The sequence below is a fragment of the Oryx dammah genome, unplaced genomic scaffold, assembly GCF_014754425.2.
Source record: "Oryx dammah isolate SB20612 unplaced genomic scaffold, SCBI_Odam_1.1 HiC_scaffold_18, whole genome shotgun sequence".
Classification (NCBI taxonomy): Eukaryota; Metazoa; Chordata; class Mammalia; order Artiodactyla; family Bovidae; genus Oryx; species Oryx dammah.
Window position 1 is genome coordinate 93,007,902 of NW_024070202.1, and position 17,964 is coordinate 93,025,865.

Genomic DNA, 17,964 nt, shown 5'->3' on the forward strand with positions numbered 1-17,964 from the left:
ACCATTGACTTTAGTAAATACACAGCTTAAGACAGATAAATCGGTTTAGCCAGATAAGAGATGTGGGGGCAAGGGGGAGGAAGCACCTGGAATAATTCATGCTGGTGCAGGCATTTATGGGCATGACTGTCACTGTCAAAGTGATAGCAATTACTGGCAGTGACAGCATAAGAACTTTCAAACTCATATTTAGGACCTACTAAAGGGTTAAAAAAAATTTTTTTTTAATGTCTCATTTCTAAGGTATTTTCCTAAGTTCTGATTCAAAATGTATCATCTTTGAACCGATCCCCAGGAGGGAAAAAAAAATTACTGAAAAGGAAAATAATTGTCTGTACACTGAAAAAGTAGCCATATTCCTTTACAATTGCCTTGTACATAGAAATCTGTTCTCCAAACGCTATAAATTGTGCCACTTAAGAGTAGACACTGATGACTGTGGAAATGGCCCTTGAGGTGGTCTGAAGTAGACCCAGCTGGAACAGTTGCTTTGTAGGTAGGAAGGAAATAGTAGAAAAATGGAAAACTCAGCCCTCAAGTTGCTGTCACTCCCCTTCCCATTTTCTGTGTTGGTAGTGGTTTGGTTTTTGATAGAGAAAGTAGAAATGTCCTCAGATGTAAAGTCCTCACTGCACACAGGCCAGTACGCTCCTTAGTTGGGGCCAACTTGGCTAGAAGAGACAGTAGACACTTCGGTTTTCTGGGAGCTAGACACTTCAGACTCATCTGTCATGGGTTTTCCACACACCATTTCCATGATGCAAGCTCGGAACTAGAGGGGAAAAGCAGAGATAGTCTCCTCGGCAGACCAGTACGGAGGAGGCAACATCCGGAAGCATGCGAGAAAAAATGTCTTTGTATCCCCATAGCCTCACACAGTGCCTTATACATGGGATCTCCTCGAGCAGTACTGATTATGTCTTCTCAGTCCTCAGAGCTGGCTAGTCCAGGCTAACACTACTCACTCCTCCTGGATCTACAATAATAATCCCTACACGTTCTGGCTAACCCTGAGGCCTCACTGTTGGGAAACCTCACAAAGCACCCTGTCCCAGGAAAGTGAAGTGAAAGTGAAAGTCACTCAGTTGTGTCTGACCCTTTACAACCCCATGGACTATACAAACCATGAAATTCTCCAGGCCAGAATTACTGGAGTGGGTAAGATCCCCTTCTCCAGAGGATCTTCCCAACCCAGGGATCGAACCCAGGTCTCCTGCATTGCAGGCAGATTCTTTACCAGCTGAGCCACAAGAAGCCCAAGAATACTGGCGTGGGTAGCCAGAGAGCACTCTCAAAAGTGACCCTGCAGTACCCCCACCCACCCACCATTACTAGAAAGTGCTCCCAACTAGGAAAGGACTGCCAGTTCTGTTAATATCCAGGAGCTTCCTCATTAGTTTTTAATCCACTTCTGGAACTGAAGAAACAAAGTAATTCTCAAAGCTGGGTGTTTGGCTGTATAAGACAGGAACCCTCCTTGATTTGTCTGAGTTTGGGTTATTAGCTTCAATTCAGGATTTGAGGTAGGCAGAGCAGCTAAACCCATGTGCCACAACTACTGAAGCCCGAGCCTAGAACCCGTGCTCCACAACAACAGAAGTGACTGCAGTGAGAAGCCCCCTGCTCAGCACAACTGGAGAAAGCCCGTGGGCAGCAACAAAGACCCAGCACAGCCCCAAACAGTTTTTTTAAAAAGAGAACTTTACCTGCTTATTCATGAAGCAGTAGATGATGGGATTGTAGACACAAGCACTCTTGGAGAAGAAGGCAGGAATGGTGACAAGCCGTAAGTCCACCCCATGGTTACGGTTGTTGACTATATACATGGCCAGGGCAGCGTAGGGTGTGTAACAGAGACAAAAGGATCCCACCATGACCACCACCATGTGGCTCACCTCCCGCTCAGCCTTCTGGGTCGAAGCTGACTCCTGCTGCTGAGCCGCAACCTAGAAAGAGCGCAGAAAACATCACGCCCTCTGCTCTCTGGCCCTGAACCCCCAAGTCTCTGGACGTTTTTCAACCAGGGGGCCATCTGCTCTAATTGTCTCTCTGCCGTCCCACCTTCTGACCTAGTTCCTCTGTTCCCCTTTCCTTGAGGGAGGCAAGATGGAGCCAGCTCTCTCCAGTCCGTGATCTGGATGGAATCACAGGCATCTCTCGATGCATCTGAGCTGGGATGACTCCACCTCACTCTTCATCTCCTCATCTCCCTGTCCCTACTTCCTGCACTGCTTTTTGATACCCCTCACTGGCTGTGGACATTTCCGGGTGTTTTGTGTTCTAGAGCACATACCCACTCTTCCCTCTCATCTAGAGCCCTGTGTCCCCTTCCTCCCTGACCCTCACAAAAGCCACTCACAGCTCTGAGGGCCCCCAGCAGCTGAGAGTAGGAGAAGCAGATGAGGGAGAGAGGCACAATGTAGCAGAAGATGAAGAGGAACCAGGTATAGTACTCGCTGTAATATTTGGTGCCCACGGTGTACCAGTCGGGACCACAGGAACACTGCAGGCCCTCAGGGATGAATCTGCAAGGGACCAAGCACTTGTTCACTGTGAGGTTCACAGCAAGAATTGGTAGAGTGGGAGCTGAGATTCCTGGGTTGTGTTCTCTGTTTAGAACCCAGAGTTATGTCAGGCAGAGGGTATTTTCTGTCCTCACTAGCCAACCTTTGGCAATTCCAACCACAGAGTAAACCTTAGTGCTTGTCTACCACAGCCCTTTCCCTTCTCTATTCCTCCAGCTCTTTAAAAATTAGAGGTCAATGACCATGCCCCACTCTCTTCCCACCCTGAGAACCTGAGCTTCTAGCTAAGTCAGCATAACTGCCCTGGACTCTCACCGGCTCCAGCCAAAGAAGGGTGGGATGGAGACACCAATACCGATGGTCCAGGTGGCCACGACCACCATCAGGGCATGCTTGGAGCTGAAGCGGAAGTTGCCGAAGGGTTTACAGATGATGATGTACCGCTCAAAGGCCAAGAAGGCCAGTGACCAGCCTGTCACCAGACCTGTGATGAAATGGGCGGATAATGGGGTAAACAGCTCCACTCATCCTGGCAGGCAGAGTGGAGTACAGGCGGTGTGGAGAAAGCAGAGAGAGGAAGAGTTGGACTGGAGAGTGAAATAGAGTTTGGGACTCGCTCAGACCTCCGGGTGGCTCTCTACCTCAGCATTCAAAAGAATGCCAAACTTCTACCCCCTGGACTCCTCTTTAGTGGTCCATTCTAACCCAACAGCCTGGCCCCTGGCTCCCATCCTGAAGCAGGATCCTTCCCGTCCCTCCAGCTCCCTTGGCCTGCAGTACCTGCTGTACAGCCCAGGAAGGCCTCCAGGGCACAGACATGGCGGCCGAAGACGAAGTACCCATAACAACTGCTGATGAAGACGACGAAGACAGAGAAGATGCAGTAGATGAAGCCCCCCAGAGACACGTTGACCAGAATATAGTTGAGCGGCTGCCGCAACTTTCTGTAGCGCAGTGTGGCCACCAGCACCGTGGCATTGAGTGGTGTCCCTACAAAGAAGACAAAACCCATGAAGGCTGCCTGGAGGTGGAAGGCCCAGACAGGGGCGAGGTGGTACTGAGGTCCATCCCACGGCGCCACCAAGGAGATGTTCTTGAACAGAAAAAACTCCTCCTCCTCTGACATCTTGCTCATGGGATGTCCCCCACCCCCTCTGATTCCTCTTATAGATCATCCTCCCCCACCACTTCTCCCCCACCCTGCCAAAGACCCTCTCCTCCAAAGCCACTTTGGGGCTCCCTGAAAAATCAGTACTGATCCTAAGCCTCCTAAGGACAAAGTTTGAGATTAGAGACCCCAAACCCCCACCTAAACCTTTTGTGGCCCCAAAGCCGATTGTGTGTTCTTCAGAGGATAAAAGATTGGGCTCACAGAATCCAGATATGTGATGCTGCAGGCTGGAATAAATAAGAGTGGACTCAGTAGGGAGATGCTGACCCATATTTAATGAAGACCCTTCCACCACTCTTCTTCCCTTTGAGTGGAACTGTTGAAGGCAAACCTCTTCATTTCGCTTCAGGCACCACTATATCCCTGTAGGTGTTTGCACACCATCTGCCCCATTGTGGAAGGTGCCCCCTAAGTCTCCCTCTCCAGGGGTCTTGGGCTCAGCCAGCCTCAGGCTGCAGGAAAGGGTAGGAGATGGAGAGTGTTCTTGAACAGCCTTCATGGAACAGTCCAGGGGCAACTTGACAGTGCCTAGAGGTCTAAGGCATCCCAGGCCGTCAGGTTCTTCATGACGAGTCATCCCAGAGATGGAACATTTCCTGCTCAGAACTCTCCCAGCCAGGTCCAGGTTGGTGTGTTGCGGTCCCTCTCACACCATGTTCACACCTGCCCCTGCCTAAGCTGCCAGACTTCTCCGGTCTGCCCGCCCATCCCAGACCTGCCCAGCTCTTAGCCTGGTTTGCTGAGAAGCCCACCCCGGTGAGCCCAGCTCCACTCTAAATTCTGCGTGGGGACTTCCCTGGTGGTCCAGTGGTTAAGACTCTGCACTTCCACTGCAGGGGGTACCCACGGGTTTGATCCCTGGTTGGGAAACTAGGATCCTGCATGTCACATGGAGTGGCCAAAAAAAATAAAATACTTAAAGCTCTGCTTGCACTTATACTCAACACTACACTTTAGCCTTTATGAGTGTATCTTCTTCCAAACCTCAGTAGACTATAGATATATAGATAACAGTGACTATAGATATATAGATAAGTTAAAAGTGAAAGGATGGTCCAGTAATGGCAGTTATTTGGATCAGATGAACCCCATCATAGATAAAAGTTATAAACTCTGGACAAAATGTGAAAAAAAAAGAAAACTATTTGAAAGCACTATAAAGTACCCTCAAAACAGGCAGAAACTAAAGGGGACTCAACCCTTGAATGAAAGGAACCACCTACCATCTACATTCAAATGGATTTTTCCTAAGGACAATTCCCATCTAAAGGGCAAGGACCAGCTAGGACTCCTCAAGCAAAAAGTCCAGCCTTTATTGACTTGGAGAGTCACAGGACAGAGCCTGGGACTCCAGAGCAGCTGGAAATTGACGGTGGGTTTCTGGGAATGAAGGAAGCCATGAAAGGAGAAGCCTTCAAATCTGCCTATAAACTCCCCTCAAATCCTAAGATGACTGCTGAGCTAATCCTGGAGGAATCTCCGAGGAGCCCAGCAAAAGGCAAGAGCTGAAGGTCTGAAAGCTCAGCAGAGATATGAGCTGCTACCTGCTGCAGGAGAGAAAGAGTTTATACTTGATTCCTTCCAAGTTAGACAAGTTAAGCAAGGACTTCAGCTTCTCCAGTTGAAACTCCCAGAAAACCACACTTTAGGACAAAAATCTGTTCCTTGAATCCTGAACTAGAAATACTAGATGGAGACAGGTCAGCCATTTCTGAAAGTCTGACATTTCCAGGCACACAGGGACACGTGTGCATGAGCACACACACATGCTCCACATAGACACTCACCCACAGGTAGGATTCCTCGCAGAGGTTCCTGGTGAAAGCCAGCTAACTGTCCAGGAATTGCAAGGCCAGTTGGTCCCCACTAGATTGGCTGAGCTGGCATATTCTGTGCCCTGGGTCCTTAAGACCAGGGCCAGAGGTTCCCCTGAAGGCAGTGTTTTAAGTGCCCATCCCTGGGCAGGGCACCCAGCAATGTGTCAGCCTGGGCTGAGTGGACTCAGTCCACCTCAGCTGTCAGCAGGGCTCTGCTGAGGCACCCACCTCTGCAATTGGTTCTGACAGGAGCCCGCTGGGCTTGGGCTGTCAGTCCAACCGTTATGGGTAAGAGAGGCCTCTTACTCCCACCCCTCAGGCCAAGTGGCTGCATCTTTAGCCTCTCCCACTATGGTCCTGACAACTTCCCAGACAGTGTCTTCCTCTCTATTCCACCCCACATCAGAAGAAGGGGCAATGGGCCCCAGCTGAGGGCAACGCAGCCACAGTTGAAAGGAGGCAGATGCCCCTGTGGGGCTCAGGCCAACCGAGCCTTACTCAAGCAGAGAGTCTCACTGGCAAGGGATAAAAAGTTTCCAGTCATTGAAGCCATGGAGTAGGAGGAGGGGAGATTTTAAGGAGAGGACAAGTGGTATAAGAGAAGGGTAATGATGTAAAAACTGAAGACGTTTTAGGTATGGTGGGCCCTCCGCTTCTGCAAGGGTCAACCAAAATATTTTAAAATTCCAGAAAATTCCAAAACCCAAAACTTAAAATTGCCTTATACAGGCAACTATTCACATAGAATTTACATTGTATTTATAACTATTTACAAGGTATTATAAGTATTAGGTATTGTCAGTAATCTAGAGATAATTTCAAGTACCCAAGAGAATGTGGAGAGTCTATGCAAGCGCTATGCTATTTTATATGAGGGACTTGAACATCAGAGGATTTGGGTGTCTGCAGGGGCTCCTTACCAATCCCCCTGTATATTTAAAGGGCAACTGCATGTTTAATATATAATATTGTGCCCTTTTCAGATTTTGAGTTATTTTATTAATTTAGAAACATGACAATACACTGAGGCTTTACAGAATATCGCGGCAGGTACATTCAGACCAGGGTTTTCTCAGCCTCAGCACTACCGCCACACTGGATGATCTGGGGGGGATCGGGGCGGGGGGTGGTTGTCTTGTGCAGTGGAAGATGTTTACCAGCATCCCTGGCCTCTGGATGATGAAAGCACCACTGCCAGCCCCGTGGTAATAACCCGGTCATGTCTCCAGACACAAATGGCCCCCCAAGAGGCAAAATTGCCCCCCTGCTCCTCTCCCCTCCAACTGAGAACCAGTGATTTCCAGTTGAACTTATAAATGCCCAGAACCAAACAGAAAACAATCAAGAGAAATTATGTTTTTCTAGTACTTTTAATTATCCAGAAAAAAAAAAAAAAAGAAAGTCCTAGTGACAGAGGAGATTTTCTGATTTGTTTCAGGGTTTTTATCCCCCTATTGTCCTAGCAGCAGCAGCAGTGTATTCGTATATACTCCCACCTTTTCCAGAGATAGTTTAAGGAAGGCTTACAGAACTATATAGGATAAATGAAAAATTAGTAATCAAATGTGAAAGCAAAAAAAAAAAAAAAAAGAGAACAACAGAAGCAAGTTCAGGGGCGAGAATGAAATACAGCTACTCTGGGAGCTCGCTATTGATGGACCACACATTCGTGCTTCCCCAGGGGCCCCATTTACAAAATTCAATATCCAGAAAGCAAACACAAACTAACCATTCTTCAGATTATGAAAGGCAAAGAGGGGGGTTCACAGAGGAGACATCGGTGTGATTTAATAAACAAGGTCCTTAACAACATTCCTGAGTAGCATAACCACCAGTTTCACTGGCCCAGGTCTACTGTTGACTAGTACCTTCAATATAGGCTCCACACAAGGCATGATTCAAAACAGGACATAAACCAGAACCATTCCCCGGGGGGCCAAATACCAGCTCTGCCAGGCTGCTCTGATCCACAGGACATTTCAACTCTCTGGAGGCTTGAATCATTGCTTCTCTCCGCTTAGATTTTTATCACTTAATTCCTGTTTTGAGTGGATTGTATATGCCTGGGGCTCAAAATTCAAAAAGTACAAAAGAATATACAGTGAACAATGCATTTCTTTCCCACCCAGTCTCCCAATTCCCCTCTCCAGAAGCAACCAGTGTTCGCTTTTTGCTGTGTTTTTCCTGCATAGGAGTTGACAACGAGCTTGAAATGATGTGTTGTGACAATGTTATCTGTTAAATACTGACCAGTCACTCTCCAGAGAAGTGGTGAGATAAGGGAAAGGTTCACACACGCTCTTTTGAAAATGAGAAATCATCCAAGGTTTACTTGAACAAATGCCATCCTCATATCTGGGAGGGAAGGACAGAAACCACCCCCCATCCCCTATCCCCACCCCGAGGTAGAATCATGACTCTCCCTAGAGAATTTCATCTGCTGGCCTTGAAATGCAGAGACAAGTGAGTCACTGAGGGCCTGAACTCCTACTGCCTAGAGCCAGGCCACAGTCACTTTGGAAATCAACGCATGGTAGATGCCAACGGATTGCCACCAGGAAAGCGATCCTCTCCCTGACCCCACCATCTTGGAGGCATTTGGAAGTGTGTGGGTGGGGAAAGGATGTCTTATGGCTCTTGGCAAAGAAGCTAAAACTGCTAAAACACATTTCATGCTCAGTCGTGTCTGACTTTGTGTGACACCATAGACTGTAGCCTGCCAGGCTCCTCTATCCATGGGATTTCCCAGGCAAGAATTCTAGAGTGGGTTGCCATTCCCTTCTCCAGGGGATGAGAATACCTTCCTGACCCAGGTATTGAACCCAGATCCCCCACATTGTGGGCAGATTCTATACCATCTGAGAGCCACCAGGGAAGCCTCAAGAATACTGGAGTGGATAGCTATTCAAGAATATCAGAGTGGGTAGCTCTTCCCTTCTCCAGGGGATCTTTCCAACCCAGGGACTGAACACAGATCGCCTGCATTATAGGCAGATTCTTTACCGTCTGAGCCATCAGGGGTGGCCCAGGGAAGTGTGAGGTGGGAAAAGAGTGTCTTATGGCTCTGGGCAAAGAAGGGTTTACTGGTATTGACTAGGCAGGACACTGCTCAAGACCGCCCACACTGAGAAGGATCCGGCCTCAAATTCCATCATCTCCCCCAGAGAGAAGCCCGGGCTGGGACCCAACCCCAGTCTCAGCCCTGAAACATTCTCTGCAAAGTCCCCCTGGAGCCCTTACTAGGAGCCACCTCACTCCCTGGCACACCCAGCGAGAGAAACAATTAGGGAATGCATACTGAGGTAATGGAATGACGTGTTGAGTGGCTTTTATTTATAAGCCAGTTTGAAGCTGGGGAACAATTACCCAAAAAAGTCCCTTTGGTTTGAGAATAGATGAGCTGTTGCTTTTCTCTCTGGCCATGACTAGTTAGCTGAGTCAGTCATCTGGTCCAGACACTCCTGGATGGAGATAATAAAACTTGATCCCCTGAGTACAAAGGAATGTTGGCCAATCCGTTCTCTAAAGAGAGAACCATTCTTCCTCCTATCCAAGAGAAGGGGTTGGTTTATTAGGAAGCCTATTTTTACGTGGACAGTGGAGAGGGTTTCTTCAGGCTTATGGTTTTTAACTCGATCCGAGTATCTGTTGCCCCTGGTGGGTTTTTTTTTTTGTGTACACCCCTGACTTTCTTTCCTCATTCTTGCACTAATTAATTCCACAGTCATTTGCTGAGAAATATCTGCAGCAGCAACTGTGCTGTGAGGGTGAAATGAGATTAATCTGATAGAGTGCTTACCAAAGGCCAGGCACACAGAAGTGCTTGGGAGTCGTTTGTCAGCAGTATTGCCGAGTGCCAGATGCCACCCTAGATCCAGAGATCAATAAGAGAGATCTCTGTCCTGCCAGAAGTCCCCAGCCTCCTAGAGGGTACCCCCCACCCCAGAAGCAAGCAAGTGTCCTGGGATGTGATGGGTGTGGTGCCCTGGCAGAGCCTCCTGGGTCTCCTACCTGGCCCCAGTTTCTAGAGGGGTGACCTCCTCCCTCTCTCTCATTTGGAGAACCCCAGCTTGAAGAACCCCACCCTGGCCACCCTTAGCTGATGGGCCAGCTCGTTCCTGCAGCTTCCCTGGATGGGATGAACAGGGCAGGCCGGGATGAGGGAGGGAGTGTGTGTATTTACAGAATGTATTCCCATTTTTGGTTTTCTAGAAAGTCTGGGTAGCATGTGTACTGCGTTTAAAACAGGCTTTGGATTCAGATAAATGTGATCCTTGTAAGCTGAGTTTTGCCAAGTTTCATTTTCTTACAGTGGGGTGACAGCTATCTCACAAGGCTGCCATGAAGTTAAGAAAGAGCTGTAAAGCGCAGATCACACCACTCAGCCTACAATAAGCATTAAGTGACAGCTCTCCTAGTGTGTATTTTTCTCCCTGCCCTCAGATTACACCATCATAACTCCTTTCCTTTTCCAGCACTTTACAGTTTGCAGCATACTTTCTTTTTTAAGTCTATTGAATTTGTTACAATTATTGTTTCTGTTTTATGTTTTGGCTTTTTGGCTACAAGACATGCGAGATCTTAGCTCCCTGACCAGAGATCAAACCCTGACCCTCTGCACTGGAAGGGGGAGTCTTAACCCCTGGACCACCAGGGAAGTCCCTGTAGAATACTTTCACTTATGTTTTCTCACCTGATCCTCAAATGACCCTGTGAGACAGGGCAGGGGTTCCTTCCCCAACTGACAGATGAAGAAACTGAGTCATTTAGCAACTATCACCTAATCAAGAGTGATCAAGGACAGGCTTCTCGGTCCCCATCTGGGAGACTGATGAGTACGGAGGATTTTTTCTGGTGCTCTAATCATGAGATAAGAAAGAAGGATGGTTTATTCCGGGTGCAGGAGACACCAAACTGGCTCCCCTCAGCCCTGGGCTTCTCACAAGGGCGGCTGGGGGAGCCTGACCCCTTCTCTGCCCTTCTCCAGCAGCACCCCATGAACTCCACTTGGCAGCCTGGGGGAGAGCTAGATGGTCACAGGGAAGATGGAACAGTCCCCGCAGTGGGCTGGGGAAGAGCGGAGAGTGCTGAGGGGTGAGGCCTGCTGGAGTGGAGCCGGCCTGGGCTGGGAGCCAGCCTGGACGAAGAAACTCTTCCAGGAACCACAGACTGTGGCTGCTGCTGAGGTGGCAGAGAAGGCACATCTGGCAAGGGCTGACCACCAGTGGCTCGTTGGTCTAGGGGTATGATTCTCGCTTAGGGTGCGAGAGGTCCCGGGTTCAAATCCCGGACGAGCCCGTTTTTTCCTGGATTTTCCTTTTTCTCCACTCCCTTTTCCCTACCACACACACAAGTGCACACTGCCTGCCTTTTCTAGTTAGAAGCAGAGGGGATGCGGTGGTGAGTGAGTAAAGGACTCAGGACAAGCTGCCAGTCAATTTCCCTACTAGCCATGTCCTGTAGATACCCCATTATTCCCACTGAGGCCAAACCAAGCAGAAAGAGATTGTCATAGCTCCAGGTGCTGAGCCTGAGAAGGTTATAGAGCCAAAATGTCGCCTTGTGTCGGGCAGAAAGCCTCTCAGCCTCAAAGAGCAGGGGCTCAGGACTGAGGAGTGGGTCTAAGTCGGAGGTCAAGAAAAGGCGAACCCGCCACACAAGATCCAAGCTGTGAAATATGCTGGCTTCACAGTCCAAAAGCTAGGATCAAACTTACAGTTTGGATTCTCAGCTTTCCTCTTGGTAAAATGGGAACAATAATATTCATTTCTCAAAGTTGGGAGGATTAAATCAGAAACTGTGTGAAAGCCCTTTGCAAACTATAATGTACCTTACAGACAGGGATTGTTAGGAATACTACTAAAGGTAAAGAGAATCTAGAAAGGAAATTCTGACAATGTGTCAGACTGAACTAACGTGGCTCTCCCTTCACCTAGTGTCCCCTAAAACACGCAGAGAAATATTGCAAAAAACAGAATTTAAAAATTAAAGTATGAACAATTGCAAAATTGACTTTGAAATTTCCAGATATCAGAATTTAAAAAGGAATACAAGGGACTTCCCTGGCAATCCAGTGGTGAAGATTCTGCTTCTAATTCTGCTTCTAATCCCTGGTCAGAGAACTAAGATCCCATATACTGCACTGTGTGGCCAAAAAGTGAAAGAAAAAAAAAAAAAAAAAGGAATACAAAACAAAGAAGGGAGAAAGGAAGAAGGAAAAGAGCTATCACAGGAGCCCATGGTTTATTTCAGACACAGATAACAGATATATTGCTTTCAGTTCTAGGCTATGTCCCCTCAGCCCAGCAGAGACAAAGAGCTGGGACTGAACCCTCTACATTAAAGTTTAGAACATCGAAGATCTACCTTATCCATGGCAGGAAGACTAAAAATGGCACATCCCAGTTCAAGGAAGCAGAGAAAAAAGGGGGAGAAATATAAGTCAGCTCTGAGAAACTGAACTCCAAGCCTGAGAAGATGCTTATGCTGCCTCTGGGTTTATCTGCATGATGCTGACTCCTCCAGCCAAGAAACTCAATATAAATTGGTTTAGGAAAATCCCTAGGAATACCACAGGACTCCCTGGGAATACCACAAAGGAATACCACAGGAATCCCTAGGAATACCACACAGCCACAGAAAGCAGGAAAGAGCTCTCCAAGCATGTTTCATAACCCGAGGTATATCTCACTAAATAAATGGAAATCTCACTAAAAAGTGACAAGTCAAAAACACCTACTGAAAAAGAATTCACAATAAAATATTAAAAGCTAGACAAGAAAGCAATCCATCATAAGGAAGAACTGGCAGACACAGCAGACAGGACAATTAACACTAAGAACGGTGCATAATAGAAAAATATGACAAGCACTGTATAAGTTTTCTTAAAAGTGTTAAAGATGAAAGACAAGAAAGTAAACAATAATGAAAATATTGCACTATGAAGAAAAGCAGCTCATTGAGGGAAAAAAACCAAAACTTTAGGAAATGAAATCTATACCACTAAAGACTCAATGCATTAAACAGTAGACTTGACCCAGCTGGAAAGAGAATTGATGAACTGGAAGATGAGGCTGATGAAAATAAGGAAGGAAAGGGGAAAGTAATGAGATACAAAATATGAAAGACTTTTGGGCTTCTCTGATGGCTCAGTTGGCAAAGAATCTGCCTGCAATGCAGGAGACCCCGGTTTGATTCTTGGGTCAGGAAGATGTGCTGGAGAAAGGATAGGCTATCCACTCAAGTATTTCTAGGCTTCCTTGGTGGTTCAACTGGTAAAGAATCTGCCTGCAATGTGGAGGACCTGGGTTTGATCCCTTAGTTGGAGAGATCTCTTGGAGAAGGGAAATACCCACTCCAGTATTCTGGCCTGGAGAATTCCATGGATTATACAGTCCATGGGGTCACAAAGAGTAGGACGTGACTGAGCAACTTTCACTTTCACTTTCAAAGACTTTCACTGAAATGCCACCAAAGGATATACTTCATAAGAAAGAGGACTGGGAAAGGTCAGTTTTCATTCCAATCCCAAAGAAAGGCAATGCCAAAGAATCCTCAAACTACCACACAATTACACTCATGTCACACACTAGCAAAGTAATGCTCAAATCCTCCAAGCTAGGCTTCAGCAATACGTGAACTGTGAACTTCCAGATGTTCAAGCTGGATCTAGAAAAGGCAGAGGAACCAGAGATCAAATTGCTAACATCTGCTGGATCATGGAAAAAGCAAGAGTCCCCGAAAAATATCTACTTCTGCTTTATTGACTATGCCAAAGTCTTTGACTGTGTGGATCACAACAACTGTGGAAAGCTCTTAAGAGTCCCTTGGACTGCCGGGAGATCCAACAAGTCCATCCTAAAGGGGATCAGTCCTGAGTATTCATTGGAAGGACTGATGCTGAAGCTGAAACTCCAATACTTTGGCCACCTGATGCGAAGAAATGACTCTTTGGAAAAGACTCTGATGCTGGGAAAGATTGAAGGCAGGAGGAGAAGGGGACGACAGAGGATGAGATGGTTGGATGGCATCACCGATGTGATGGATGTGAATTTGAGCAAGCTCCGGGAGTTGGTGATGGACAGGGAAGCCTGGTGTGCTGCAGTCCATGGGGTCGCAGAGTCGGACATGACTCTGCAACTGAACTAAACTGATAAATGCAATGTACTGTTATATTATACATATAAAGTTTCAGTTCAGTTCAGTTCAGTCCCTCAGTCGTGTCCGACTCTTTGCGACCCCATGAATCGCAGCACGCCAGGCCTCCCTGTCCATCACCAACTCCCGGAGTTCACTCAAACTCACATCCATCGAGTCGGTGATGCCATCCAGCCATCTCATCCTCAGTCGTCCCCTTCTCCTCCTGCCCCCAATCTCTCCCAGCATCAGAGTCTTTTCTAATGAGTCAGCTCTTTGCATGAGGTGGCCAAAGTACTGGAGTTTCAGCTTCAGCATCATTCCTTCCAAAGAACACCCAGGACTGATCTCCTTCAGAATGGACTGGTTGGATCTCCTTGCAGTCCAAGGGACTCTCAAGAGTCTTCTCCAACACCACAGTTCAAAAGCATCAATTCTTCGGTGCTCAGCTTTCTTCACAGTCCAACTCTCACATCCATACATGACCACTGGAAAAACCATAGCCTTGACTAGGTGGAACTTTGTTGGCAAAGTAATGTCTCTGCTTTTGAAAATGCTATCTAGGTTGGTCATAACTTTCCTTCCAAGGAGTAAGCGTCTTTTAATTTCATGGCTGCAGTCACCATCTGCAGTGATTTTGGAGCCCCCCAAAATAAAGTCTGACACTGTTTCCACTGTTTCCCCATCTATTTCCCATGAACTGATGGGACCAGATGCCATGATCTTCGTTTTCTGAATGTTGAGCTTTAAGCCAACTTTTTCAGTCTCCTCTTTCACTTTCATCAAGAAGCTTTTTAGTTCCTCTTCACTTTCTGCCATAAGAGTGGTGTCATCTGCATATCTGAGGTTATTGATATTTCTCCGGGCAATCTTGATTCCGGCTTGTGCTTCTTCCAGCCCAGCATTTCTCATGATGTACTCTGCATAGAAGTTAAATAAGCAGGGTGACAATATACAGCCTTGACGTACTCCTTTTCCTATTTGGAACCAGTCTGTTGTTCCATGTCCAGTTCTAACTGTTGCTTCCTGACCTGCATATAGGTTTCTCAAGAGGCAGGTTAGGTGGTCTGGTATTCCCATCTCTTCGAGAATTTTCCACAGTTTATTGTGATCCACACAGTCAAAGGCTTTGGCATGGTCAATATAGCAGAAATACATGTTTTTCTGGAACTCTCTTGCTTTTTCCATGATCCAGCAGATGTTGGCAATTTGATCTCTGGTTCCTCTGCCTTTTCTAAAACCAGCTTAAACATCTGGAAGTTCATGGTTCATGTACTGCTGAAGCCTGGCTTGCAGAATTTTGAGCATCGCTTTATTAGCATGTGAGATGAGTGCAATTGTGTGGTAGTTTGAGCATTCTTTGGCATTGCCTTTCTTTGGGATTGGAATGAAAACTGACCTTTTCCAGTCCTGTGGCCACTGCTGAGTTTTCCAAATTTGCTGGCATATTGAGTGCAGCACTTTCACAGCATCATCTTTCAGAATTTGAAAGAGCTCAACTGGAATTCCATCACCTCCACTAGCTTTGTTCATAGTGATTCTTTCTAAGGCCCACTTGACTTTACATTCCAGGATGTCTGGCTCTAGCTGAGTGATCACACCATTGTGATTATCTTGGTCATGAGGATCTTTTTTTTTTTTTTTTGTGAAGATCTTTTTTGTACAGTTCTTCTGTTTATTCTTGCCACCTCTTCTTAATATCTTCTGTTTCTGTTAGGTCCTTTATCGAGCCCATCTTTGCATGAAATGTTCCCTTGGTATCTCTAATTTTCTTGAAGAGATCTCTAGTCTTTCCCATTCTGTTGTTTTCCTCTATTTCTTTGCATTGATTGCTGAAGAAGGCTTTCTTATCTCTTCTTGCTATTCTTTGGAACTCTGCATTCAGATGCTTATGTCTTTCCTTTTCTCCTTTGCTTTTCGCCTCTCTTCTTTTCACAGCTATTTGTAAGGCCTCCCCAGACAGCCATTTTGCTTTTTTGCATTTCTTTTCCATGGGGATAATCTTGATCCCTGTCTCCTGTACAATGTCACGAACCTCCATCCATAGTTCATCAGGCACTCTGTCTATCAGATCTAGTCCCTTAAATCTATTTCTCACTTCCACTGTATAATCATAAGGGATTTGATTTAGGTCATACCTGAATGGTCTAGTGGTTTTCTCTACTTTCTTCAATTTGAGTCTGAATTTGGCAATAAGGAGTTCATGATCTGAGGCACAGTCAGCTCCTGGTCTTGTTTTTGCTGACTGTATAGAGCTTCTCCATCTTTGGCTGCAAAGAATATAATCAATCTGATTTCAGTTATATACATATAAAGTTTATATGTATATAAAGTTTCTTGAAGGAGAGAGGATGAGGGAAATGTAATATTCCAATAGATAATGATCCATAATTTTCCAAAAAGAAGAAAGACACAGTTCTCAGGTTGAAACTGAGGTTATAAACAGATTGTGGTGAAACTGCAGAATATTAAATAGAAAAATAAAAATCTTAAAAGCAACCAGAAAAAAAAAAGCCTGTTCGCCTAAAAGGACAATTATATTGGCAGTTGACTTCTTATTCACTGCAAAAGATTATAGAAAAAATAGAATATCTTCAAAAGGCCAAGAGAAAACTGTCAGCCTAAAAATCTATGTCCACTTAATTGCCATTTGTGTTTTGAAATAAAAGATCTTTTAACACAAAGACTGAGAATGTTTGCCACTCAGAGACGTTTGAAATGCCACCAAAGGATATACTTCATAAGAAGGAAACTGAAATAAGAAGAAAGGCATGAAATGCAAGAAGCAATGATAAGCAAAGAGACTGATAAATATGTTCGTCAATCTAAACAAGCACTGAAAGCCACTGCTGGTGGAATGTAAATTAGTCCTGCTGCTTTATAGAACAATTTGGCAATACATTGTAAAGTTTAAGGTGCATGTATCCTATGAGCCACAAATTCTACTTCTAGGTATCTGCCTTAGAGAAGTGCTCACATATATGCCAAAGAGGCACACGCAGCACCGTTTATCACAGCATTGCTTACGATCTGGAATACTGAAAACGTCTTAAATGCTCATTAGCAGAAGAATGGATAAATAGATTGTGGTATATTCAAACCATGAAACTGTATTCAGCAGTTAAAATGTATGAACTGGCACTATATGCAATAACATGAATGTTTGCATTTAAAAAAGAATACATTTGAATCAGTTCTAATGAGGTGGATGAAACTAGAGCTTATTATACAGAGTGAAGTAAGCCAGAAAGAAAAACACCAATACAGTATACGAACGCATTATATGAAATTTAGAAAGACGGTAACGATAACCCTGTATGTGAGACAGCAAAAGAGACACAGATGTAGTGAACAGTCTTTTGGACTCTGTGGGACAGGGTGAGGGTGGGATGATTTGGGAGAATGGCATTGAAACGTGTGAATTATCATATGTGAAACGAATCGCCAGTCCAGGTTCGATGCATGAGACAGGGTGCTCGGGGCTGGTGCACTGGGATGACCCAGAGGGATGGGATGGGGAGGGAGGTGGGAGGGGGGTTCAGGATGGGGAACACATGTACACTCATGGCGGATTCAAGTCAATGTATGGCAAAACTAATACAATATTGTAAAGTAAAATAAATTAATTAAATTTTAAAAAATAAATATATTTTTAAAGCATACAAACCAGTATTGTCTATTGTTTGTTGTTGTTCAGTCACTAAGTCATGTCTGACTCTTTGTGACCCCCATAAACTACAGCATGCCAGGCTTTCCTGTTCTTCACTATCTCCCGGAGTTTGCTCAAACTTATTTCCATTGAATCAGTGATGCAATCCAACCATCTCATCCTCTGTCGCCTGCTTCTCCTCTTGCTCTCAATCTTTCCCAGCATCAGGGTCTTTTCAAATGAGTCCATTCTTCGCATCAAGTCCCAAAGTATTGGAGCTTCAGCATGAGTCCTTCCAATGAACAGCCAGGACTGATCTCCTTTAGGATTGACTGGTTGGATCTCCTTGCTGTCCAAGGGACTCTCAGGACTCTGCTCCAACACCACAGTTCAAAAGCAACAATTCTTCAGTGCTCAGCTTTCTTTATAGTCCAATTCTAACACCCATACGTGACTACTGGAAAATTCATAGCTTTGACTAGATGGACCTTTGTCAGCAAAGTGATATCTCTGCTTTTTAATATACTGTCTAGATTTGTCACTGGAGAAGGCAATGGCACCCCACTCCAGTACTCTTGCCTGGAAAATCCCATGGTCAGAGGAGCCTCGTAGGCTGCCATCCATGGGATCGCACAGAGTCGGACACAACTGAACGGCTTCACTTTC

At 45.8% G+C, this 17,964-nt stretch overlaps 1 protein-coding gene and 1 non-coding gene across 2 annotated transcripts; one reads left to right on the plus strand and one right to left on the minus strand.

Moving 5' to 3' along the window:
* Positions 1–652: 652 nt before the first annotated feature.
* On the minus strand, positions 653–3,683 carry OPN1SW (opsin 1, short wave sensitive). Its single transcript, XM_040259590.1, has 5 exons — positions 3,306–3,683; positions 2,841–3,009; positions 2,360–2,525; positions 1,707–1,946; positions 653–772 (listed from the first exon to the last, which is right to left on the minus strand). The coding sequence occupies exons 1-5, from the start codon at positions 3,658–3,660 to the stop codon at positions 653–655; spliced, it is 1,050 nt and encodes a 349-aa protein (XP_040115524.1). The 5' UTR covers positions 3,661–3,683.
* Positions 3,684–10,739: 7,056 nt separating this feature from the next.
* On the plus strand, positions 10,740–10,811 carry TRNAP-AGG. The gene has a single exon. It is a non-coding gene; the product is annotated as a tRNA-Pro (tRNA).
* The last annotated feature ends 7,153 nt before the right edge of the window (positions 10,812–17,964 follow it).